The 25,750-nt window shown below is 36.6% G+C and overlaps 3 protein-coding genes, 2 long non-coding RNA genes, 1 other non-coding gene and 2 pseudogenes across 6 annotated transcripts; 2 read left to right on the top strand and 6 right to left on the bottom strand.

The window, feature by feature from the left end:
* The first annotated feature begins 982 nt into the window (after window positions 1–982).
* On the top strand, window positions 983–8,148 carry LOC113337361. Its single transcript, XR_003354212.1, has 5 exons — window positions 983–1,030; window positions 1,152–1,263; window positions 3,624–4,487; window positions 5,306–5,477; window positions 6,058–8,148. It is a non-coding gene; the product is annotated as an uncharacterized LOC113337361 (long non-coding RNA).
* Window positions 8,149–10,894: 2,746 nt separating this feature from the next.
* Window positions 10,895–11,047, bottom strand: LOC113337476 (annotated as a pseudogene).
* Window positions 11,048–11,512: 465 nt separating this feature from the next.
* On the bottom strand, window positions 11,513–12,319 carry LOC113337470 (major latex protein 146-like). The gene is made up of 2 exons (XM_026583150.1): window positions 12,094–12,319; window positions 11,513–11,992 (listed from the first exon to the last, which is right to left on the bottom strand). The coding sequence occupies exons 1-2, from the start codon at window positions 12,281–12,283 to the stop codon at window positions 11,697–11,699; spliced, it is 486 nt and encodes a 161-aa protein (XP_026438935.1). The 5' UTR covers window positions 12,284–12,319; the 3' UTR covers window positions 11,513–11,696.
* Window positions 12,320–12,628: 309 nt separating this feature from the next.
* On the top strand, window positions 12,629–13,719 carry LOC113337343. The gene is made up of 2 exons (XR_003354196.1): window positions 12,629–12,997; window positions 13,368–13,719. It is a non-coding gene; the product is annotated as an uncharacterized LOC113337343 (long non-coding RNA).
* Window positions 13,720–15,589: 1,870 nt separating this feature from the next.
* On the bottom strand, window positions 15,590–16,222 carry LOC113337392 (B3 domain-containing protein REM5-like). Its single transcript, XM_026583079.1, has 2 exons — window positions 16,106–16,222; window positions 15,590–16,027 (listed from the first exon to the last, which is right to left on the bottom strand). The coding sequence occupies exons 1-2, from the start codon at window positions 16,205–16,207 to the stop codon at window positions 15,590–15,592; spliced, it is 540 nt and encodes a 179-aa protein (XP_026438864.1). The 5' UTR covers window positions 16,208–16,222.
* A 4,605-nt stretch (window positions 16,223–20,827) lies between these two features.
* On the bottom strand, window positions 20,828–21,018 carry LOC113337477. The gene has a single exon (XR_003354276.1). It is a non-coding gene; the product is annotated as a U2 spliceosomal RNA (small nuclear RNA).
* Window positions 21,019–23,160: 2,142 nt separating this feature from the next.
* LOC113337481 lies at window positions 23,161–23,281 on the bottom strand (annotated as a pseudogene).
* A 449-nt stretch (window positions 23,282–23,730) lies between these two features.
* Window positions 23,731–24,506, bottom strand: LOC113337320 (MLP-like protein 328). Its single transcript, XM_026583028.1, has 2 exons — window positions 24,254–24,506; window positions 23,731–24,165 (listed from the first exon to the last, which is right to left on the bottom strand). The coding sequence occupies exons 1-2, from the start codon at window positions 24,441–24,443 to the stop codon at window positions 23,873–23,875; spliced, it is 483 nt and encodes a 160-aa protein (XP_026438813.1). The 5' UTR covers window positions 24,444–24,506; the 3' UTR covers window positions 23,731–23,872.
* Window positions 24,507–25,750: the final 1,244 nt, after the last annotated feature.

The raw sequence follows: 25,750 nt of genomic DNA, 5'->3' as shown, positions 1-25,750 counted from the left end.
TCAGGGGATTTCGGTTACATGTTCTTCACATAATGTAACCGAACAGTCCCAAATCCAGTTGAAAAATTATGATTTTTAGGAAATTTTTTACCAATTAAACATACGTTATCTAAGTTTGCAACATACCTGTTTACCCAAATACTCATCCTCCGGTTGTGGTTGATAAAATCCATCATTTTCATCTTGAGTTTCTTCTTGAACATTACAATCACCATCTAAGAAATAAGCCAAATCCGGATCATTTTGAAGATTAACAAATATAGTATGAGAGGATGGAGACAAAGAATCAGATTCATCACTTGGATACTCAAATGAGTGAATTGGAAAAAAAATTTATTTTCCATTTTTTCTCCTTCATCTTCTCTAACTCTAATCTCACAAAAATTCTACTCATAAAAATTCACTCAACTAATAATAAACCCATATTTTAATTTAATTTGACTAATTTTTTTTAACTAAATTATTTTACTAATCATAACCTAAATTAATTAAGAGGATATATTAAATATTAAATAAATATCTAAATAAGGGATTACCTAGAATTACTTCCAATGTCTATACCCAAAATAGAACCATGGTCCCCCAAAAAAACCATGGTCCCCAAAAAATGGTTATAACCATATCAACTCCGACTTAACATCGGCACGGAAGCCCACAATCGGTCTTTCCCCATGGTGTAAAGGGCCATAGGCCACTACGAGTAGGGCAGTCCAAACTCCAACCAAGTGAAATCCATTCTCAGTTCCTTTCTAGGGTTTGATCCATCAAATTTTGGGTATTTCATCATCGAAGAGGGGTTCGTAGAGATCATCTGCTAGCCAGATTCAGTCACCCCATGATGAAGAAGAAGAAAAAAAGATTGGGATTTTGATAATTGACAAAGCAAGACCTTGACATTTCTATATGTTACTCATTTGGTTAGAGAAGCTCAAGAGGTTAGCTCTGGTCCTCGGGGAACCTGTAACAAGGCTGCTTGCTGTTGTTTTTTTTTTTTTTTTTTTTCGTGCTATCGAAAACATCAGATTAACAGGTATGCCTTTTTATTGCATGTAGATTATAACTTCAGCACTGTTTGTAGTAAAGTTACTAATGACATTTATTCACTCGGACAACAACTACTAACTCTGTGTGTGGTTGATGTGTATGCGTAGGCATTTCCAATTCTTTGAGGTTGTTATAAAAGCAGCAAAGAAACAACTATATGAGGACAAGTCCTCAATTTTTGATAACAGCAATGACAAATCTAAGACGAATATCAACAAGGTAAACCTCAATTTCGACTGCGCTGTCAAATTCAATTCAATGTTTATTTTTGGTAGGCAATGGTAAATGTTTTCGGTTAGAATAAAAGGGAAGAAAACCATAGATTTGGGGCAATCTCTCATTTTTTGTAGTTTTAGTTTAATTAAGGAAATATGTTTGGGTGGGTGATCTAAGTTTGGAAAGTGTCAATTTGTTCAAGGTCCCTATGTTTTCTTCTCTAACAGTGTAGCTTGGTTTAGCTTAATCTATTGATTCAAGTTAAATGAATGAGGTCATTTGATTTAAATTTTTTGTTGTCACTTTTTTGGTTCTTTGATTTGAGTTTGGTTGTTTATTGATTTAACTTTTCGATTAGTATTGTTGGCGCTTTTTGGTGTTTTGGTTTTCTTTAATTTTTTTACTTCTGCTTGCATCATTAGAACATAGGCAATTCTAGAAATAAACGGGTTTTTTGAATATTGAGGCAAGGCAGTAAACTTGTTTTTAGCCGGTCTGTAAAAACAACAACTACAATAGGTGATTTTACTGATAGTCGACTGCAGTAGCATCAACAATAACTCTTTATATTCATCTCTGCTGGCTTTACGATTATTAGCTTCTCTTCAGAAATTTGGACGCAACGCTGTGATGGAGCCCTGCGAGGCATTTTTCGTTCTCCGTTTCTTACTCCCTATCGTGCAGAAGTTTTTTTTACATATATGCATTTCTTTTTTTATTCATCCCAAATACCGCACTACTCAGAAACTAATTTTTTTTATTCTTAGCACCCATGGTTTCAGATATCGCTTTCCTTGAAATGAATTATGGTTACTCAAAATTCTTGTTGTTATGAAATATAGATAGATTTATATGGAACAGAAGATGTAGTTTTACATTATTTGAATGCCTTTATAAGAACTACATACAGAACATGGTTGTTTATTGTTACAAGCAAAGCTGCAACACCAGTGCTGCAAAGGAACACGAACAGTATTGTTAGGGTCCAAAACCTGTATGGTGAGGATATTAGAATGTTTTGATGTAGGGAGTGTTAAGATGAATGTCTAGATTGCTCATAGTGTCATTCCTTATTACCTGGCATGTCGACTTCAGGTTCAGGACTCAAGAGGTCTTAGGACACCTTTTGTCTTGATCTTGTTCTGTAGTAATAGCTGCAACACCAGAATGTATGCATAAGTTTTTATGATTAGCACAGGTCAAAGAGTTAAGGGATCCGCAAAAAGATAAACTATGACTATTTGGTAGTACCAGGGCTCCTATGGATGTGGGGGTCCCAACCGTGACAGCCATGGCTGTAGTAGTTTTCCCATTCCTAATCCTTCCAGTTTTCCCATTCTTAATCCTTCCACATTCCAGTAGAGAGGTTTGATGCTTTTCTGCTGGTCGGCATCTGGAAATTCTATCTCCACTCATGATGTAAAAGCACCATGTCCTGATTCATGAAAGCACGCCAGTTAATATAGCAAGTTTTTGACGAGTGTGTTACTATAAACATTGATATGAAAATGTTTGTTACCTGTTCTGTGTCAAAGCAGGCTGACCTCTCCTCCATGTGCAGGCAGGTTATGTCAAATGCACTTTGGCAAGAAACAGGGATTTCAGTTTGTTCATGGAGTCCCAAATAGGAAAAATGTAGGTGGCAAATAGGTGGAACCTTAAAAAAAGAAAGAAAGGAGAATCACTTATTTTGTTATTGGAGCCCTTTCTGAGAGAAGTTTCTCTGAGGTACTTCCCCCTGGATCGACTTGTTATTCTTCGTCAGCAAATCTTTTTGTTGTTATTGATTGAACAGCTCTCCCCAAGATGAGAACACCCCTTACATTAGAACATTAGAATCATGCAGTCCCTTCTTCTTCTTTCTTTTCTGAACCTCGTCAAAATAGAAAAACAGATGGATTTAGTTAGATTTTGTAAATACTGTTTCAACTCCGAACCTCGTCAAAATAGAAACGGTATTTACAAAATCTAACTGAATCCATCTGTTTTTCTCTGTTTTCTAATTCCATGCGTATATGCTTTTCTTGTTCTGTATCATTTGTGCTGTGGATGTCTTCATTCTAGGGTTTCCAATTGTTGTTCTGTAATCATGCTCATGTTTTATGGGTTTTGCCTGAATTTCATGTCTCAATGTTTTAACTTCTAGGGTATTGAATTGTCCATCAACCGATGGTTTTTGTGTCAATTTCATCTCTAAATGTTCCAAATTAGTACATTATAATACTGGTAACTGATACTGATGATGATTATATATATTTTTAATTGCTTACCTGATAATGTCATCAATTTTTTGGGTTTTATAAGGTATATACCACTGCTTGGCCATTTGTTAATCTCAACTTTTTTTTTTTGTTCCTTGATAGTTCTCTTCCAATGGAGGAGGAGGAATATGTGGCCCTGATGAAAGCATTAGTTGCTGCGATAGCTGGGAATAGGACTATTCCATTTTGACCACAGTTACAGACCATGTCCACTTGCTCGACGGTATGCTTGAACCACTAAGAAGAAGCCTGTACAGAGATTCAGATGACGAATGATGTATGTTATGAGAAGGTCATGGCTAGAGCAGGTAGGCTTCAAGTCATATTTGTTCACTCTAGGAAAGAGAGAGTGAAAACTAGAAGAGGTTAGTGCAATCCGTTAGATTTTACAGACCGAAATGAGTCATGTTAGGTGCAATGATCCCAAAGACTTGTTGCTGTATGGGTTCACAATTCATCGTGCCGGTACGGCGAGAACAGACCGTTGTCTGATGAAGGTACTTTTAGATGAAGGGCACATACAATTATTGGTTTTTACTGCAACCTTGCATGGGGTGTCAATTTAACAGCACACACTTTGATCATCAAGGGCACTCAGATTTACAATCCTGAGCGTCGAGCATGGGATGAACTAAGTCCTTCGGATGTAACTCAGATGCTTGGTCGTGCAGGAAGGCCTCAGTATGACGCCTCTTGGGAAGGGATTTATCATGACTGGACACAGTGAGCTGTACTATTATCTCTTGATCATGAACTACCAACTGTCCATTGCAAGTCAGTTTGTGTGGAAATTGGCTGACCAGCTAATGCTGAAATTGTTCTTGGAACATAAGAGTGCTATAGAAGAATGCAACAGGCGTAACTGTACATACTTGAACGTCCACATGGTGAGGAATCCAACACTTTTTGGTTTGCAGCTGATGTTCTGAGTAGGGACATGACTTTGGAAGAAAGGAGGCTGATTTGGTAAGAATTGAAATTTTATATCACTGATACAATTCTTTTATTTTTTTGGTGATTTTAAATACTTATATTGGTCTCAGGTTTAATTACTGTACTTTGACATTTTAGTGCTAAATTTTTTCTCATGAAGAATGATTTGTGTTACTATCCATATATTTTCAGTTGAACTTGCGTGCACACATTTGAAACAGTTTCGGAGTTGAAACTTGAAATTTCGGAGTTTGGAAAGTTCTTTGTATAAGGAAAATTGGAAGTGGTGGATTCATGTTTGTGATAGGTTAGAATAGTTTATATTATGGTTTGAGACTCGTCGTGCGTTATATTAATATTTCACAATCAAAAGATGAAATTTAACTGGATTAGAGGAAGTTTGAAACTTAAATAACTAGACAGAATATTCCATAATAATATTTTTAGATGAACTGGATTGTCTGAGTTATTGACCAAATCGATGTGTCTGCATGAGATGCCCCTTCATTTTTTGAGTCAGTTAAATCAACAGGTCTGCATGTTTATAAATTTATAATAATACTGTTTGTAGATAATCTGTTTGTCTCCCAGTAGTTTTGAAACTTTTTGGTGTTTAGTTACTTACATATTTAGTTTCTGAGAGTTAATTAAGTATGGTGTTGTAATATTTTTTAGATCCATTCTTCTGCAACTCTGTAGTTAGAAAGTGGGTCTTTCTAGGTCACTGACCTTGGTCTAATTAAAGGACAGTAGTACAGTTCTATATAAGCCATGGAACCATATTTACTTACTATGGTAAAGCCATCAGTGGATGATATCGAGACTCAGCTAAGAATTTAAATATGTAACAGTGAGACAAGACAAGAAGATGAAACTTGAGAAGTGTTTAAACCTTGTACCTATTTCTGTGGAGGAAAGCTTGCAAAACCCAGTGTCAAAATTACTGTTTTGCTCGATGGCTACCTTTCACTGCCAAAGCTTGAAGAACTCTCACTGGCTTCCAGTACGGTGTTCATCACTCAGGTAACAATGTATACTTTTTGTCTTTCATCTTCAATGTAATCGTAAATCTTGCTTTGATGGTTTGCGTATTTGTTTGCCTTATTCATGCCATCGATACTGATCTTGTTCTTTACAATTTCTATCAAATTAGCAGTTTCAGGCTTGGTGTTACTGAATAATTCAAGTTTGTCTTAATATTTAAGACATTAGGTTTTGTTACTAGTGACTATGTAAACCTTACCTATTCCAATTTTATGTGTATACTTTAACTTCAGCCCGCCAGTTATCAGTTTAATGAACCAGATACGGACATACGCTAAATTTAATCTTTAAGCAAATTGAAGCTAGAAATCCTCCCACTTACAAAGTTATCCTTTCTTGTCACTCTAATTTACCAAATTCTCATAAATTATGTACTGTATGCAGTTAGCTCAAAAACAATAGATTTGGATATTTGTAACGTCATGGGCTAAATTTGTATTAAGTTTTTTATTTTTATTTGTATTTTTTTTTGTTTGTTAATATCAAAGTATCCAACAGTATATTCAACACTAAATGTTCTTAATTTGGGATATTTTTTTTTCTTCCTCCGGAAATGCAGGAATGGTGAAACTCCAAGATCTGAACATTTTATGAACATCCTTGTTAGGCTGCCCGTAAAGTCAATCTCACGTTTCAGAGGTGTATCCAAAGCCTGGTGCAATTTACAGGAAGATTCAAATTTTGTGAAAAAAATACCTTAACAATTCAATTAAAAGGACCGTATTCAGTGTGGGGATGTCAGATTTTATCACTCCTCATAGTCATGCTTTCAAAGATCCACGTGCATATTCATACCTCAATAATGCTGGAAGTGTGGCTTTATCAGCTTTCTCGTTGTCATACACAGCAAAGAGAGGTTCTGAAAGGCAGCAAGAAGTAAGTTATTGTTTTGCTTTACTGGGTGATTTTATCAGCTTTTACCTGCACTGCTTCCTTCAATTAGATGAACAGAGGTCAGCAAAAGCTAAATTGGCTGCTATTGACTTTGCTATTAAATCTTCCACTCAATTTTGAATCTGGGAGTAGTGGTATTATAAAACTTTGGCTGGCCAAGTGAGCACCTTTGGTCCATGATGAAAATACAAAAACTAAATGAAGCCGCTAGTACTTGCATTGTATCAGTATTTACCCATTTTATTAAACATCAGTCCTTAACTTCATTCTCAGTTTATCAGTTGAGGAACAAAATTCTATCAGATGACCAGTGAAGCAGTACATCCAGCGTGTAGAGGTTGGCCTTATGAATTTTGTACAAAGCAAGAATGAGAGACAGTGTTCCAAATCTTTCCATTATCAGTCAGATGTTGTTGGAACTTCCTCCGAAGAGGGATACACTGTAGTTTGGACGAAAAGTAACTTTTTTCGAAGGTATTCTGCGGGTTCCGTTGACAGAGCGATGGTGTCAGGAGATGGAATTCCCTGCAGAAATCGTCCCAGTTCACAGTCTCTGCTGGTCAAGCTCCTTCTGATGAAACTCATGAGAACATCTATCGCAGTTTCGAGGCTGGTTCCAGAACTGATATTCCTATTTCTAGAAGAAGTATCTGATGTACAATGCCATTACCTCAGCTGAAAGCAAAACATCCTGGACAACCCAGCCTGAAACTGTAGATTATAGTGTGTGTTTTGGGAGTTCTTTGTCAACTCCGCGTGTAGATACAAACAGGCACGTGTCCTCTATTCTTGGTGGGAAGACTGAGTTGAAGCCTCCCAGTGAAAGTTGTTGAAATTTTTTAATATTTTTGAAGATATACGAGCATAGTGGTGTTGCTCGTATAGAGCTCCAGGAACTCTAGTGGTGAAGGTGGAAGCAATGATTTTGTAAATTTGAACTTTATCTTCTATTGAATTGAATCTTACTTGCTTGCTTGCTTACAAATGGTGTACAACATGCCTATTTATAGGCTTCATATTACTTCACTCTAGTTGTATCTAGAGTTTTCTAAATGTAAACTAATTTGACCTACTTGACTTTCTCTAGAATACCCTAGTAGACATTTAAAGTCTCTTAGGACTTTGGCTCCTCTTAGTACATTCTAGAATACTTGTTTCCTACATTCCTTTGTACTTGTCTAGACCATTCTAGACTATTACAAATTACATGTTCCAACACCCACTTTTAATTTGTAGTGGTCTTTGATTTTGATCTCACCCAATCTTAGCTCCCTCTTAGCTGCTTATGCTCGCCGTTGCCTGCTTATGCCCGTTGTAATCATTTTGACATCATCTCGTCTTAATTTCGCCATGTGCTCGACTCCATTGCTTTTGTATGTCTTCATTAGTTTTAATTGGTTTGGTAATGGTGGATACTTGTCCACATTTCTGGCTTTTACGAAGTTAGATCGTCATAGATTCAGAAGCTCCTTCTTGTGCTGAATTCCTCCTTCTCCTTCACGGTTTACACCGTCTTCAGTACAGAGGCTTTGCCTTCTGTTTATATTCCTCGCCTTTCACGAAACTTGACCATCGTAGGTTTAGAGGTTCCGCCAACTCAACTTTGTGAGTAGAATATTTTTACAAGATGACTCTAATTTTTGCCATCTATGTTATTTGAGGAGGCATTTCTTTGATGCTCTCTTCCCTCAAATTTTTCTTTAGAAATACACTCTTTTGTGCATCTCCGTGGGAGGATGGAAACTTCTCTTCTTATTTATGTTATTTATTTTTCTTTAATGGAAGGAGGTGAAACTTATACATTTCTTACTTGTATTTTATGTTATATGGAGACTTATCATTTCTAGGAACTACTTCAACTTCACGAGCTGCTATGTTCTTTTTATATTTTTCTAAACTTAGAATTGGGTGATAACTAGATTCTACCATGTTGAAATTTGGATATGAAACTTCGGAGATATACGAGCATGGTTATATTGCTCGTATAGAGCTCCTAGGAAGCAAGACTAACTCTTAACTCTCAAAACTCTGTTCTTGTTATTCACTTGCTTAGTTACATGTTGAAATTTTTTAATATTTTTGGAGATATACCAGCATAGTGGTGGTGCTCGTATAGAGCTCTAGGAACTCTAGTGGTGAAGGTGGAAGTAGGACTTTGTAATTTGAACTTTATCTTCTATTGAATTGAATCTTAATTGCTTGCTTGCTTACAAATGGTGTACAACATGCCTATTTATAGGCTTCATATTACTTCACTCTAGTTGTATCTAGAGTTTTCTAAATGTAAACTAATTTGACCTACTTGACTTTCTCTAGAATACCCTAGTAGACATTTAAACTAGGACATCTTTTTGACTAACATTTCTAACTTAGCCAAGTCTCTAAGGACTTTGGCTCCTCTAGTACATTCTAGAATACTTGTTTTCTACGTTCCTTTGTACTTGTCTAGACCATTCTAGACTATTACAAAATACATGTTCCAACAAAAGTTCCCCTGAGGCAGTTTTTAGTCTTGTGAAGCTTTCACCTGTTAAAGACAGCTCTTCTCCTGAATTTGGCCCTGGTATGACTCAGATTCTTCACCAGGTAACTCAAGTCTCAAGGAACTAACTGCTGTGTTTTTTGAAGGAAATAGTTTGGTGGCTCGACACCTGTGACCCCTTTTGTAAGCATTGAGCTTAATGAGACTGTTTTTTTTTTCTACAGGTATCTAAAGGAAATGAAAAGGAAACATGGGGAACTCTAGCAATTGGTTGAAGTTTCTCTGGTTAATGAGGGCTCCAATTAAACGAAGGTGTGGGCAAGAGTATTATCTACTTTTTCAGTTTCTCTTTTCTGTGATCTATATCCATCTGTCATCATCCTTCATTTTACTCCTGGTCAAGTCTCCTGACCATTTGATTTTATATAGAATTTTAGGGTTTCATAGTGTACTTGAAATAAGCCCAAGCTTTTTTCCCTGCGGTACTTGAATCAGATCGTAAGTGTAAGGTGCTTGACGATTCTGATTAGTCAGTTAGGGAACTTGCTCATTCTGTGATTGTTGAAATGCTTAATAGTCTGGTTACTGAGATTTTATTCTGGTACTTTGTTGGCTTGGTTAGTTTGTAATAAAACTCATACATTATGTAATTTCCAGAAAGAATCCATGGAAGATTCAATGGAGATTGTAATTTATAAACTGCTTCATGTTACCGAAGTAGCAAAGTTATCCGTCTTTCCAGATTTGGACATGATTGTTCTACTGTCTTGCTTTTTCCCTTATGAGTTATGAATCTTATGATTCTCGTTTCATCTGTCGTTAGGTTTCCAGCGAAGCAGAGCAGTGTTTAACATTAGTATTGTCTCAGTATGATCCACTCAGATGCCTGTTGTAGGTTAATATATTTTTTCTGTATGAATTTTCAAGTATTTCCTAGTAAAACATTCTTTAACTGTGCCTAGACACTTCCCCTTTAATTGAGATTTTGCAGTTTAGTATAACCTTATTAGTCAGTGAAAATGAGAAGACTCTTCTTAGTTGCATGAACTGTCTAACCACGGTATCTTTTGTTGAATTCTTTTTACATACTCCTACTGCCTGCATATCCTAATGTTTCTGATGAATGTTTTTTGACCTGAAGTGATTTATAGCACAAGTAAACTCCTAGATTCTTGAATTCTCCTACTCAATGGTTTTGCAGGCTGGAAGATCACACTGCTACAGTTGAAGCCTTAGCTTGATGCCCATTCCAGGCTAACTTGTTTGCTTGCTTCTGGTGGAGGTGCAGCTGATGGACACATTAAATCCTGGAACACCCACACTGGAGCTTTGCTTAAAATCTGTCGATACTGGTTCACAAGTTTATTTTTTATTGTGGAACAAAAATGAGAACTTCTGAGTTTCCATGGATGCGTAGACAACCAACTGACCCTATGGAAGTATCCATCAATTGTTAAGATTTCTGAGCTTACTGGTCGCACTTCAAGAGTCCATGGTTCAGAGTCCGAATGGATATACTGTAGAATCTGCAGCAGGGGATGAAAGATTTTGGAATGTATTTGGGACGCCTGAATTGGCTAAACCTGCACCTAGAGCCAACCCAGAGCCTTTTGCTAATTTTGATCGCATCCGTTGAGTAAATGTTGCTTGATAAAAAGCCCCTGATGCGCATTCTGGGTTTCAGTATGGGGTTTCCTTGGTTATGTAATGTCTTGAGAGTTGAAATACTTGTACAGTTTTTATATTATTTTGGGTCCTACTTGTATTTGATTACATCACATTTAGTAAAAATTTTAAATTTTACTTCCTTGAGAACAGAAAAAGTAAATAGTATAGCTCTTGTAGCCACATAAACTTTATGTTTTTGATATCGGCGGGGACGCCCAAAATTTTACTATATGAGAATTTTTAGGGTGTCAATATTGGCTGGTTTGCGGTAAAGCTCAAATCAGCCAACACTAAACCGCCCATGTAATTTAAGCATTTCCTCGCTTAGCAATTTTTGGGCTTATAATATTGGCATGGCCGGCACGGACGCCTACCCCTCAGTAACAAATTATGACGTAGAGTCTCCTTAGAGATCTTAGGCAGCGCCCTCCCAGAGTGCAATGGGAGTCACAAGCCTAGGCCATGATCCTTCGTGATCAACCATAGACCCAGTCCAGGTAAGTATAAATTCTAGTCGTATTTCAAGCTTAACTTATAGGTTTGTTTTTCTCCTGTTTTTTCTTGCCTGTCCCATGTGGGACTGTTACTGCCTTCCATTTGCTTTCATGGGTAGAGTGGTTGGGCATATAACCCCAACACTGCACCCGAAGCATTATGAATGGCTCTTTGAAAAAAAATCTTGGTGTGAGATGATTCCTGTTGAATTGGTGACTTCTGAAATTAGAGTCCATGGACTAAGTTAGTGTTAATGGAGATAGGATTACATTAGTATTTTGGTGCTCGATACTGGACTGGAATGTCACCGTCTAACACTAACAGTGTTTCAATAATATTTTAGTTCTTTTAAAGTAGATGAATTAGTAAGACATTGATCTAATTCCAATTGACTAGTTTATGAAATTTTCCCGTGTTATCACTTCCAACAATCCAGCTTTCTGCATAGATGGCAGAGTTTTCGATAGTTGATGCCTTGCCAAATATTCTCACCATGCTTAAGCAATATTATTATATTTTACTTAATTAAATTAGATAAGTATATCTGGTAAATCCATATCACAATATATGTGTCTAATATGTTTAAACATGAAGCACAAACATGTAGCTTCCTTCAATCATATGTATATATATGTAGATCAGTAGATGACCAATCTTGTCTACGCTGCTCCCTTGAGCAGATTGGTATCCAATTCCTTGGTAAAATCTTCCAGCATTTTCATAAAGTAAGTTGGATCAGCTACATTATCATTTGCTTTCTGATATTGCACAGACCACTTGACAAGGCAATTATAGTTTCCATCCCTCTGTGTTGGTATTGTGGTAGTAAGTGTGTTAGTGAAACTCGTGTAATCGTCCGTGAGATATCCGTCAAGAGCTGTGAAAGTTAATGACATGTTTTGATGGTCCATTGCCGTTATCTTTGCTCTCGTCCTGACACCAGAAGGTTTATTATCTGTAATCACCAACAAAAAATTTAGCTTAGAATTACGTTAATAATTACGGATTTACTAAGCAAGAGGAAGATCATTGGAGACGGTTAGAGATTCTACGTACCCAGCACATAGTCCCAAACAGAAACACTTCCCAAACGAAGTTCACCGTCTCCGGAGAGAATTTGGATATTGTGGATAATACGAGGAGCATATTTTGGAAGCTTGAGTACATCACGAGTCATCATAGAGTAAAACTTGTCTGCAGAGCACTTAACTTTAAATTCAACCTCAAACTTACGGTTTCCAGCCATTATAATGCAACCTCCTCAGTGAAGGAATGAAAATGCTGTTCGGGGTTTATATAGAGGCCTAAGGTGGTTTGTTCTTGGTTGAGTTCACCAGTTGCGTACACGGCTCTTTAGAGTAGGTCACAAGTAGGTACATGGTCAGGTTAGGTCCACTATATATCCCCATCACAGGAACTGGTACCAAACCTGCATCCATTTTCCTAAAAAGGATTGAAAATTCAATTTTTTCTTGTGCCCATTTGTAGAATGACCTTTAACGACCTAACTCCTCACAAACACTTCTTTCCTCTTTTTGTTCAACTTGACAATGATTGAAACCCAAGGATGATTTCCTTAATTTGATAATTTGTCAAGATTTTTATTAACGCAAAAGAGATGTTTAGTTGTAGTTGGATTAAGCTTAATTAACTGGTCACATGCTCCAGCTCAGGGATTCTGTCAACACTTAACATTTAGCTATCTATTTATTGTTATCCTCATTTCAATTTTTCTTGGGTAGATATTTTCTTGGTTGTTTGGTTCATTCAAATGAAGATAACTTAGTATGACATATTTGAAGTCAGATGACTCCAGTTTAGACTTTAGATTAGAATTCAATTGGCTTGATATGCAGGCATAAGATCCAAACTAAACCAGGGTGACATTTAATTAACGGACTAAGCTCAGAGTTTATATCAGAAGGATAAGTTCAGTTGTCGGAGCAGGGGAGCACGGCTGGTATAATTTGTGCTCTGTGGTTCTTTTCTTTTTCTTGACAATGGATGCTTTAAATTGCAGGTGTCAGTTCTGTTAGCTTTCAAGAAACTAGCTTTTAAGAATTATGTTACTATTAGCATGTCTAGTTGAGTATGCTTTGTAATGTCAGTAGTCAAAACTTGTAAAGTTTGTAGGTAATAGTGTGTTAGCTCCGGTGATAATGAATGAACAAAAGAGACTTCAGATTTGACCATATGTAGTTGCTTTGAAATTTGGATTTAATACATATTGGTAGACCTTTTTTGGATGAAAACTTTGGTGTCTTGATTTTCACCTTTGGCTTCTATTTCCGCTGCTAAATCTCTCTTATCGTCCCTTTTTTTTCCCGCAGCCTGAATTCTCAATACGGTGCTCATTCAGCGATGCAGTGACTTGTGCTTCTTATGCAACTGCTGCAGATCACGCAATAGAATCATGGAATCGGTTGGCTATCAAATGACTACTGTGGCCCATCTGAAGCAGTCCTATAAAACGATGCTCAGGACCTCTTGCAAAAGAATAAACAATCTGGATCAGATGATATGGAACTGCTAGTGGCAGAATCAAGTAATCATCCTTTTAGATTTGTTTTGATGTTGGATGTTCTTTGCATATTTAGGTTTCCAATTTAACTCCTTTGAATCTGTTACGCCAGCTCATGTAATCGTGATGGTGTTTTTGGGAATGTATGATGGTTTATGCCAGGGCCGGCCCTCCCATATAGGCAAGCAAAGCCTTGCTTGGGGCCACAAAAGTCAAAGGGCCACAAAAAAAAATGTTCCTATACATTTATACGGTGGATAATAAGATTTTCATGTGATTTTATTTAAAAAATCCAAAATAAGATTAGCCAACACTTCAAGGCAAGGTTTGAAAAACATATCACCGTTCAGGCCACGGCTACTGGGCGTGGTCGTTATACCGCGTTTTGATTTGTGTGGCACGTTTCTAATAAAAAAACACGTTATTTAGGGGGGAAAAACATTTTTTATACGTTATTCTAAAATAACGCGCGTTATAACGGTTAAATAGAAAATAAAGAAGAATTATGGTTTGAAATTTATATCTAACAGTTACAATTTACAACGTGCGTGAAAACAGTTATAACGGGTCTAATAACGTTGTTATAACGTTTTGTATACATCATTATTTTATTATTTTATTTATATAATATTAATTGTAATCTTTTAATCTTTAATTTAAAAAATAAATAATTGGAACGAGATATTTTTATACTTTTTTTTCTTATAAAAACTGACGTGAAAACGGGAAAATTGGTTTAAAAAGCTTGCATTAAAATGTTATTTTTAGAAGTAAAAAGCGTAAAATTCAATCTCAGAAAAACAGTTATACATGCGTGAAAACGATTATAACGGGTCTAAATAAGGCCGTTATTTCCTATTTATCGGTAATATATAGACACGGGTGTCGGTGACCTTCACGAACACTCTACATAAACGGTTCCAGTGATGAGTAATTTCTGAAAAACGGCCGTTATTTCTCAAATATCATCTTACAACCGAACCGGTATATATTGAGTTCATAAAACTGTGCAATGTAAAAATAAATAAATTATGGGGGCAAAACAAAAATTGTCCGCAGGGACAAAATAACTCAGGACCGGCCCTGTAGAACACCTTTTAACTTTCACAACCGAAGATTTCCTGTTACTTCGTAGTGTTGTTTCATCTGATCCTATCCACTTCTCTTTAGCCAAAATGGGTATTGGTTGCACTACTTGCACCAAATAAATGCAAACAACAATGCACATATATAGCTAGTCAAAAAATTGAACATAACCCATTCAAAAACATAGAAATAGTACTTTATTAAGGTTGAGGAGCTGAGCTAACCCCATTAATGAGACCCCATCCGTTTTTGCATTCACTAAAGAGACGTGAAATGACAAGACATTTCAACATAAATTCATGCATTAGTACTAAATTACTAATAAATGCCTCTTTTCAATTTCTCATCAGTCGGCTATTGAGGCAGCAAGATAATTAAAATGTAGCTAGTTTCATCTCTTAACCATTACACCAATTACTTTCTAATCCTAATAATGTTAACTGTGAACTTCAATTGATCTTCATTCTCTTGTTCAAATAGACAAATGTCTCCCTCTTTTAATCCCTTTTCTGAATGGAAATCATACCAACCAAATCCAAAATGGACTCCATAGCCATCTCTGCAACAAATTATTAGAAAAAAAAACAAGTAACACGAATTGTTAGAATACAGCATCCAACTCAAAACCAATTGGCAATGAGTGGAGAGGCCCTAAGACATTATAAACTACAGGATCTTAATTGCCCATACTACTAAATGTGGAACATATAAACATTTAGTAGTATCTAATAACTCACCGAGAAAGATCTTCCAATGTTGTAACTTTTCAGTGTAGCTACGAAATGTGGATACTTAGAAACGCTGATTGCATCGTCGTCATTAACTTGCTCAATTTCATCATCATCGTCAAGAGTTTCTTCACTATCTTCTTCAACTTCACAAGACATTGGAAAATAACATGATTAATTAGCAAGTGAAGTATTGCATCTATTAGCACAAACAAAATCAGTGTTTAATTAGATTACCCTCAGAATCATCAGAAGATGTTTCTTCCTGCCTGACTTGGCCTTGGCCTTTGCTTTTGCTTTCGTCTTTGCCTTTACTAGTACCTATACTTTCAGCTCTATCCATTCCCTCAATACCCGTTTCACCACAGTGCATTTCATTTTCATCTTCACCCTCAGACATCACTGGATACTCAACTTGACAGTAACTCAAGTCGAAAACCCAAACTCGAAAAATCAAATCAGGACCTTGATATTGAAACGCAAGAAAATACCCAGTACTTAGTTGATGAGCCTTGTAAAATTCTGGCCAACCATCTGTGAACTTAAAGTCATTCAGCTTCACTTTCCATGATTTCAGTGGACTCTTCAAAGTCGCTACCCCTTCACTATCTTCTCTGTCAACTAAGTAGTCTACTTGAAATGCTTTTGGTATTGCCTACAAACCAAAAATAAATAAATTATAAAACACTAAAAAATTATAAACAAGTAAATCTATATAGATAAGGAGACTCACAAGCTGATCTGCTGATGAACAATCAGGATGGATGGGTTGAAAAAAATGTGGTTTAGAGCTTGAGGAGGCTAGAGTTCCCATTTTCTCCATCTTCTCCAACATTCAGACTTTAATTAGTTGTAAATGACGCTCTTAAGAGAGGGTTTATCACATGGTGACTTACTACTACAGCAGCAGTGCGTAGATAGACATAAATAAATTGAGAGCAGAGTAGATAGATAGATTTTGCATGAAATTGGAAGAAAGCTACAAATGTTACGGCTCTAGTGACAATGAATCCCATCTAGTTATATTAATTGGGTATTTAAGTGCAAATGTTTTGAATGAAAGCTGTACAGACCTGCACATGAATCAGATTTTAATTTTTAAGGTGCAGTCCTGAATACAGAAAATAAAAGGAAGAGTAGGTTCAGATATCATTTTAAGGTATCTATTTAATTAATTTTGGATTCATTGCCTTTTTTTTTTATTACAAAACAATCTTTACTCCCATTCTACCTGTACAGATATATTCAAATCATCAAACATTTTATATTAAAGTGACTTTATATCACCTGCTCACCAAGTACCCTTTCTCATTGTATTAAATGAACAAGAATCAGTACTCAGTTTTCTTCACGTGGTAATACCACTGGTATCAAATGCATCAAAAAGCAAAGCAATAAGTAATAAAGACATGGGGGCGTACTAAGCAGAACCGATGAAACAACTGGGAAGATTGTTCTCGGTCCAAGAGGTTTTTCCATGCTTGAGGTCAGCAGTGTCAGCTAATGACTATAGCACCCAGTAGTTGGATAATAGATGTGGCTCGCAAATTAAACTCCGTGAGCAGAAGAAATTGGTGCTTTTCTCATACGGCTCATAGAGAGAGTTTGATTAATGAGCAGCAAAAGAAGTTATATATGTTGAGGCTTCCAGAGAATATTGTATTCAACCGAGAAGTCCAAGCCGGCCGGAGATTACACGGATATTTTTTGCATTGACGGATTTTGTTAGTTCTTGCTTGATATAACAGGGTACGTCAGTTGTATGTTATAGCTGTTTGTTCTGGTTTCTGGATTAATTTGGTGCTGATAATCAATCCCTGTTAACTTCTAGTTATAAGTTATTTAAAACTGCAATTCCACATAAAACATTACACAGTTAATGATAAGTCCCACATTGGAGGATACCATCTCGGGAATTGTGCATATAAAAATTTATATTTTCAGTGAATATCACCAATCAGCTATGAATTGTATGCCCACCCTAATAGCTCTACATGAGCTATCAGCAAGGGTTTGAGAATTGTTGGGTTCCTCTTATTTAAAAGAAAAACCCTTCAAAAATAGGCGCATGCCGCTTATAAACCTAGTCATCAAGGTTCGTTAATTATTATGTGTAATGATGAAAAGTATGATTACTATCCAGATGATTATAAGCTTGCCGATTGTTTTCATTTGAATCCCCCAACGTTAGAGACCATGCATTCCTCTGCCTAGTCTGTTCAAATGGTATGGTGCTGCTTACACTTGATATAATTTTGACGATTGTGTCTGATCACACCTGTGGATGCGCACTGCAGAGTACTTGTCCATTTACTAAAAGCTCCAGTTTTCTACAATGGACGTTTCTATTGTGTAGATTACAATTGAAGTTTAGGTGTAATTAACGTAGAGGATAATCGAATTAATCGGAAAGTTCTTGAAAAACCCAACAAACAATTTAGTGCTGTTTATCCAAGTTTCTTGGTTGAGTGTGGTGGACAGCTTTTATTGGTAAAAATGGGACGTTTTGGTTGGGATTTTCAGATTGGGTTGCTTTCTCCCTGATGGATTGGGTTAATATTGAGAATTTGGGAAAGCACATGTTGTTTGTCAGCTACACCTCATGTTTCTCAGCGATTGCTCCAGATAGTTGCACACAAAGTCTATTTCCCTAGATTATGCATGTACGGGCAAGAGATTTTATTCTATTGTCTTTAATCAGGTAGCTATTGGTCTTTTGGAAGTCATCTGCCACAAAAGGCTGGTATTTCTTGAACTGCACTTGGATTCTGGTCGAAGTCTGCTGCTCAAGGGCTTGGCTGGGACAAGTGTCCTTCCTCGAGCTAAATAAGATACGTTCTTTTTGTACAGCCTTCGGGCCTATGAGGTAGGTATATAGAGTTGAGACAAATCTGGGCAGCGGATGAGTCTATGAACTTGGGATTTAAGGGCCATCCATGAGATCGAATGTTGATATATGAAATTGAAATATGTAAAATGCTCTTGATGTTCCCAGTTACGAAATCATAAACAATGAAGTTCACAGCTTATTCTTCTCAATGGGTTTATTTTGTTTCCTATGAATTCTTTTCGTGCAAGGATGACCTCCTCTCATGGTGGTACACCTGTAATAACCTCACACGAGGTGCCTCAGTCATTATAATTTCAAAGAATGCTAGTATTTTTTATAATTTCTTCACACCCTTTCAAATGGTTGTAAAGATTAAATATCACACCTACTGGTCCGTACCCCTAACAGGTTGCAGTATTTAAAGATGGAATGTTCAAACTGTGTGAACAAAACAGCTCATGGTGTGCTAGTTGAAATACCACATACAGTATTTTAATTTGACTGCTAACTCTAGAACAACTTTGGATCAGAAATTTCTTTATTAAATACATTTCTTGGTATTGCTAACAAATAACAACTTGTGAATTCCACCAACACATATATGTCCATGTTCTAGCTATCACTAGTAATACATACATCACATGTAAATTTGCATCCATAAAAATGCTCGTGCCATTCAGATATAAAGGGTGTTTGGGAACATAATTCAATATTTTAGACTTCTGAAAATCCAGTGTTGAACTCGCTAAAACCTGGTTTGCAAAGAAACAAAGGCAACATGGAACGTACACCGAAAGCAAAATCATCAGTTTGGTAATCTCTGATGGAGAGTGAAGGGAGACAGCACTATGAGTGAGTAAGTACCTCTGTAGGCTCTGCTGAAGGATATGGCACTACCAATTGTTGCGTTTTTGTGTTGGGGTGCAGGCTTTGTACTATTGTGCTACAATCAAGCAACTACAGTCTGCATATATAAACAGCTGAAAAATTAATTTAATGATAAAGAAATAAAATTCCAAACTTTTAACTTGATTGTGCGCTAGCTAGCATTTTTAAACACCGAAGTCCATCAGCTCACCAGTAAAAGAATGCGGCAGTTCCAGCTGACCCAAAGGTTCCATTTCCCTTCATCCATCAGTTGTATTTCTTTATCTCTAAAGGTATCATCTTCCAGTCTACTATTTTACGTGAAGTTTTGAAAGGATTGGTGAACATACACCAACACGGGGGACATACATCGAGATGTCAAGGCAGGGAATATTTTAGTGGACTCAAGTGGTGCATTTAAGCTTTGTGATTTTGGTGCTTCTGCAAGCCTTTTTGATGCAGGTCGTAGGCTGCATGTAAGAAAAACTATACGCGATGCACCGCCTGGTCTCGATTGCCAAAGGGACAAAAAGTTCTCAAAGTCTGTTAGGAAACTCATCGAGAAGTGCTTCCAGAAAAAGAAAAAAGATTACAAACAAGGCAATTGACAAACAGATTGCAAACAAAATAAGTAATCTTTTATGACGAAAATATTTGTGTTTTCTTGGAAACTTGAATTCAGAAAGCTAAAATCAAACCCAGTTTGAAGATCAGACGAATACTCCAGTTGAGTTGATACCATTAATTAATGAATTAAGGGTTTGAAAGTATGAAAACCATACCTTTGAAACACACCTGAATTTGAAGATTGAATTGGAAGGAAGATGAATACTAAATATCATCTGACTTTTATCATGGATGCAAAAGAACTAACTGAATCTAAAGAAGAAGAATCCATTAACCTAATTGTGAAATCGATGTTAGCTCAGCAGCTGGGCGTATTCACACTTAAAAGGAAAGAAAAAAATTGTTTTAAATACCGGCATTAGGAATTGAATGTGTGACCTTAGAGAGAAAAAAAGCTTTTAAGTCGTGAATGGTACTTTTCCACTCACGAGTTTAGTCCCACATCCGGTATATCCCAAATTTAGCGTGCCTACAGGATCTGTAGCTTGGCTTTGGTAGTAGTTAGTCATGCGTGGTTAGCTATGCCCCTGTGTCAGACCAGTTTGGGGCAAATTCCCGGTGATTTAAGCTTCATGGAAGAGAAGTATATAGCTAATGTTCGCGGAAGCTTTGGCAAGTAGGTGTTCCCCTATCATGATAGTTGATTGCAATTTGGAAGAAACATTTACTGAAAAAGTGCATTTTTACAAACAACACTATATAGATAGACCAAGCCAGACAACAAGCTAAATGGATATACAGAGGAAATTAATGGGAAAAAAGAAAAAGAAAATCAAAGACCATTTTTCCTTATTTGATGGGAGGGTGATCGTCTTAGTTAATGAAAGAGATCTCCAAACCTCATTGTCTTGAAATGAGATTACGTCACCAGGGGAAACTTTGAAATGATTCTGACTGCATTATATTATTAACACATGCTCTTCGATGATTTGATCAGCTGCCTTGCTTGGGGGATACTAGATAGCAAGTTGTAACAGTGGAAGACATGGCTATGAACTTTGAGAGAGTTGAGGAAATGAAAGTAAACCATCACAGCAAGAATTTCTATGATGATCGTCATGGTAATGACGGTGACTTAAAAATTAAGTTTCATATGGCCAATTGGGGACTTCTCTTGCTAAGTTGCTTATTTAATGCATGTTGTAGGCACCACTGCAGGACCTTTATCATAGTTCCCTCATCTCAGCAAGCTGCTGTCACGGGAACTCCTCATGAAAAAAATTAATTTAATACCGTGCCGTCGCATGGACGAGCATACCAAATATTAAACTGATAAGAACAGATACTACACTTGATTTTAGCAAATAGGGCGAGAAAGGTATGCTGCTTCAAGTCTACAGCTTGGCTTTTTATACCGCCTCATTTACTACACCTTCTTAAAAATAAACGCTGTGGGACTAAATTATATTCATACTACCAGGACTAAAAGTACCTGGTATCGGTTTCAATGAACAATAAGCTAGCAAGACCAACGAGATGGTGTACTAGAAAGTTCGACCACTCAAAAAATTCAAGTGAGCATCAATTTTTTTTTTTCAAAACTATCAATTGCTTATATGATGGTGTATGATGCTACGAGTATGAGCTATCAATTGCAAGTTTTCCATCTTTCGTTTTCTCAAAACTGAAACTCATTTCATTGCTTATACGTCCGATGAATCTTGCAACGCCGTTGCTTCTCCTGAAACAAAGTCGAAGGATACTAGTAATTACAAACACCAAGCATATTGTTTAAGTAATCTTTAAAGGTTTATCAATATATCACTAATCCATCAAAAGTAAAATTCACATGGAGAATCCCCAAGGGCAACCCAACTAAAGATAAAAATCAACAGGTTAAAAAGTACAGCAATGTAAAAGTAAAATCACTTCTACTTGGATGGTGGGACACCCCATATCATTCAAGTTCAAATGGATTTAACCATATCAACCTGGAATTGAAATGGGCAGCCCCAACTGCTCCGTCCACATACTCGGTTCCCCTCATTAACTTTACCCTCTCCACAACCCAAAAAAAAAAAAAACTATTCTCGAAACACTCGTCCAAAATTTCATGTTTTATAAACTTTCCAGTATTTCCTAGTAAAATCTTCTTTAGCTCTACCGAAGCACTTCTCGTTTAGTTGAGGTTTTGGCAGATTATTACATACCCTACTTGCTGCCTGCATATCCTAATGTTTTTGCTGAATTCTTTGAACTGAAATGGTATATATAGCACAAGTAAACTCCTAGAGTCTTGAATGTTTCATAGTTTCAGCCTTGTTAGAGAGCATTGATTTTTTGAGCGGCTAAGGTTAACTTGTGCATCCATAAATCTTGTCAGCGAGTATATTATTTAGACAGTTAGTTTGTGTTGTTAGGGGGATGTCTTTTCTTTCAGAATAACCTTCAAACCGAAGTCTTAGGGCATTGTGATCTCATAAATCTGAATCTAGATTTCGAAGAAACATGTTACTCAATCTTTCAATGTGAATCAGTGACGCAATGGCAGCGTGTCTGACTCCACATCAGAAAGTTGTGTGTTCGATTCACGCTTGATTCAGTTCTGATAACACTAGTTGTGCATAGGTTTATAAGCCTAAACAATATTAGGCGTGTATATAAGCTGAAACAATATTAGGAAAACTAGTATGTATGAAAAAGAAATTAAGTAGATGTTTGACATTCAAACATGTAGGGTTAAGAGGGTAGGGTAGTTAAGTCAGGTGAAAGTGCAACAGTGATACTTAACCCTCAAATAGATGGAAAAGGTTACTGTTGGTGTAATGTTTGGACAAACTCAATGTTTTCACAGGCTGGAAGATCACACTGCTACAGTTAGAGCGTTAGCTTGGTGCCCATCCAAGCTAGCTTGCTTGCTTCTGGTGGAGGTGCAGCTCATCGACATGTTTCTGGAACACCCACACTGGAGCTTGCTTGAAATCTGTCGATACTGGTATTGTGAAGCAAAAATGAGAGAGAACGACCCTGCGGAAGTATCCCTCGATCGTTAAGATTGCTCATCTCACTGGTCATACTTCAAGAATCGTATTCATGGATCGTAGTCCAGACCGCAGGTGATGCAACTCTAACATTTAGGTTTGCATTGGAACTCCTGAATTAGCTAAGCCTGCAACCAAAACCATTGGCATGTTGACATTGCATTCAATGAAAAAATGTGAATTTTTTTCTTTTTTTAAGCTGCTTATGATTTCAGTGAGGTCCCGTGTTTACCATTTTCTTGCTTGCAATAAATTTTCTTTTTAATGCTGCGGATTCATATGCTAACCTGATCTTAGGATTAATATTCCATATCTGTGCAACGGACATGAGAAGTTGAACAAATTAAACAAATACACAAACGAATTGAGAACCAATAGATGTTTTGGGTTATCATTCTGAAAACGTTTGTGAACAGAAAATTTGATTAAGAAAAAGAAGCGAGCAGCATCAACAGGTAAGAGGGTTTGGGCTTATAATATTGGCATGGCCGGCGAAGACGCCTACCCCTCGGAAACAAATTATGACGTCCCAGAGTGCAATGGGAGTCACAAGCCTAGGCCATGATCCTTCATGATCAACCATAGACCCCGTCCAGGGAAGTATAAATTCTAGTCGTATTTCAAGCTTAACTTATAGGTTTGTTTTTCTCCTGCTTTTTGTTGCCTGTCCTATATCTTGCTTTCATGGGTAGAGAGGTTGGGCCTATAATCTTCTTGCAGCATGACGTATGTCTCTTTGAAGTTTGAACAAAATCTGGGTGTGATATAATGATTCCTGTTGAATTGGCAACTTCTGAAATTAGAGTCTATGTTGTAAGTTAGTGTTAGTATTTTGGTGTTCGACAGTGGACTGGAATGTCATGGTCTAACAGTGATTCATGAATATTTAGTCCTTTTACAGCAGCTGAGTTACTAGGACATTGATCTAATTCCGATCGACTAGTTTACAAAATTTTGCCTGTGTTCTAACTTCTAACAACCCATCTTCCGGTATAGAGGTCAGAGTTCTCTAAGTGGGAGGCTACTATTCCTTGCCGAATATACACACCATGCTTAAGCATTTTACTAAATTAGATTAGATAAATATATCTGGTAAATCCATATTACAACTTTATTTAGATGTTTAAAAATCAAGCACAAACATGCACGGATAGCTTCCTGCAATCATATCATCTACGTAGGTGATCAATCTTGTCTAGCCTTCCTTGAGCAAATTGGCATCCAATTCCTTGGTTAAATCTTCCTGCATTTTCATATAGTAAGTTGGATCAGGTACATTATCATTTGCTTTCTGAAATTGTACAGACCACTTGACAAGGCAATTATAGTTTCCATCCCTCTGTGTTGGTGTCGTGATAGTAAGTGTGTTGGAAAAACTTGTGTAATCATCGGAGAGATATCCGTCAACAACTGTGAAAGTTAATGACATGTTTTGATGGTCCATCGCCGTTATCTTTGCTCTCGTCCTGACACCAAAAGGTTTATTATCTGTAAATATCATCAATGAAAAAAGAATTACATTAGTAATTACGGATTTACTGGACAAGAGGAAGATAATTGGAGACAGTCTACGTACCCAGCACATAGTCCCAAACAGAAACACTTCCTAAACGAAGTTCACCTTCTCCGGAGACAACTTGGACATTGTGGATATTTTGAGGAGCATATCTTGGAAGCTTGAGTACATCACGAGTCATCATAGAGTAAAACTTCTCTGCAGAGCACTTAACTTTAAATTCAACCTCAAACTTACGGTTTGCAGCCATTATAGTCTCTTTAAAATACAATCTCAAGGCTACGTACCCTCTGTGAAGGGAATGAAAATGCTGTTCGGGGTTTATATAGAGGCCTAAACTATGCTTTTGTAAATATATCAGTATTGAATATGCTCCAAGGTGGTTAGTTCTTTGTTGAGTTCACCAGTTGCGTACACGGCTCTTTAGAGTAGGTACATGGTCAGTTTAGGTTCACTATATATGTCATATATATTTTGGTGCATTTGGCTTAGCGACTACGTACGGGTACTAACACTGCATCCATTTTCCTAAAAAGGATTGAAAATTCAAGTTTTTCTTCTGCCCATTTGTAGAATGACTTGTGACCTAACTCCTTACACTTATTTCTTCTTTTTGTTCAAGGATTTTGTCAAGACTATTTAGCGCTCTAGATTTCTATTTATTGTTATCATCATTTGAATGAACTGAAACTTCTTGTTTTTTCCTCGATAGATATTTTCTTGGTTGTTTGGTTCGTTTCAATTTGTTGCCTTGTTCTAATTTAGAAAGCAGACACGAGTTGGGTTTAGTATATATGGCTTTTAACCTTACACAAATATGAACTTATTCAACCAACTAATTTACTTACTTACGGTTTGCAGCCATTATAGCTTTAAATACAACCTCCTCAAGGTTATGTCGTTCAGTGAAGGGAATGAAAATGCTATTGGGGGTTTATATAGCACAAATTTGGTTAAAAAGACCAAAATCAACAATCTATGCGTGAAAATGACAGTTAGATTTTGATACTGTTTAAATGGCCAAAAATTTAAAAATAGTCAGGATGTAACTGGTTTTTTTCCTGCCAATTTTCAAATACTTTTTCTTATTTTTAATTTACACAGGATGTATCCAGTTTCATCTTTGCTATTTTTTAAGTTTAAGCCAGGATGAATCCAGTTTCATCCTTGTTATTTTCTTTTGTCTATTTTACCCATATTAATTTTTACCGTCCATTTGAACAGTGATTTAAAAATATTTGGACAAATAACCCATTTTCCGTTTATATAGAGGCCTAAGGTGGTTTGTTCTTTGTTGAGTTCACCAGTTGCGTACACGGCTCTGTAGAGTAGGTACATTGTCAGTTTAGGTTCACTATATGTCATATATTTTTGGTGCATTTGGCTTAGCTACCATCCCCATCACTGGAACTACTGGTACTAACCCTGCATCCATTTTCCTACAAAGGATTGAAAAATCAAGTTTTCTTCTGCCCATTTGTAGAATGTGTTGGAAATATATGTTTTTAAAACAAAACTAATTTTCATTATTATTTTTGTTAAATTTGTTTTTAGTAA

This window comes from Papaver somniferum, unplaced genomic scaffold, assembly GCF_003573695.1.
Source record: "Papaver somniferum cultivar HN1 unplaced genomic scaffold, ASM357369v1 unplaced-scaffold_16, whole genome shotgun sequence".
Lineage (NCBI taxonomy): Eukaryota > Viridiplantae > Streptophyta > Magnoliopsida > Ranunculales > Papaveraceae > Papaver > Papaver somniferum.
Note: the sequence above shows the minus strand (reverse complement) of the source record. Positions and strands in the feature narration are given on the sequence as shown.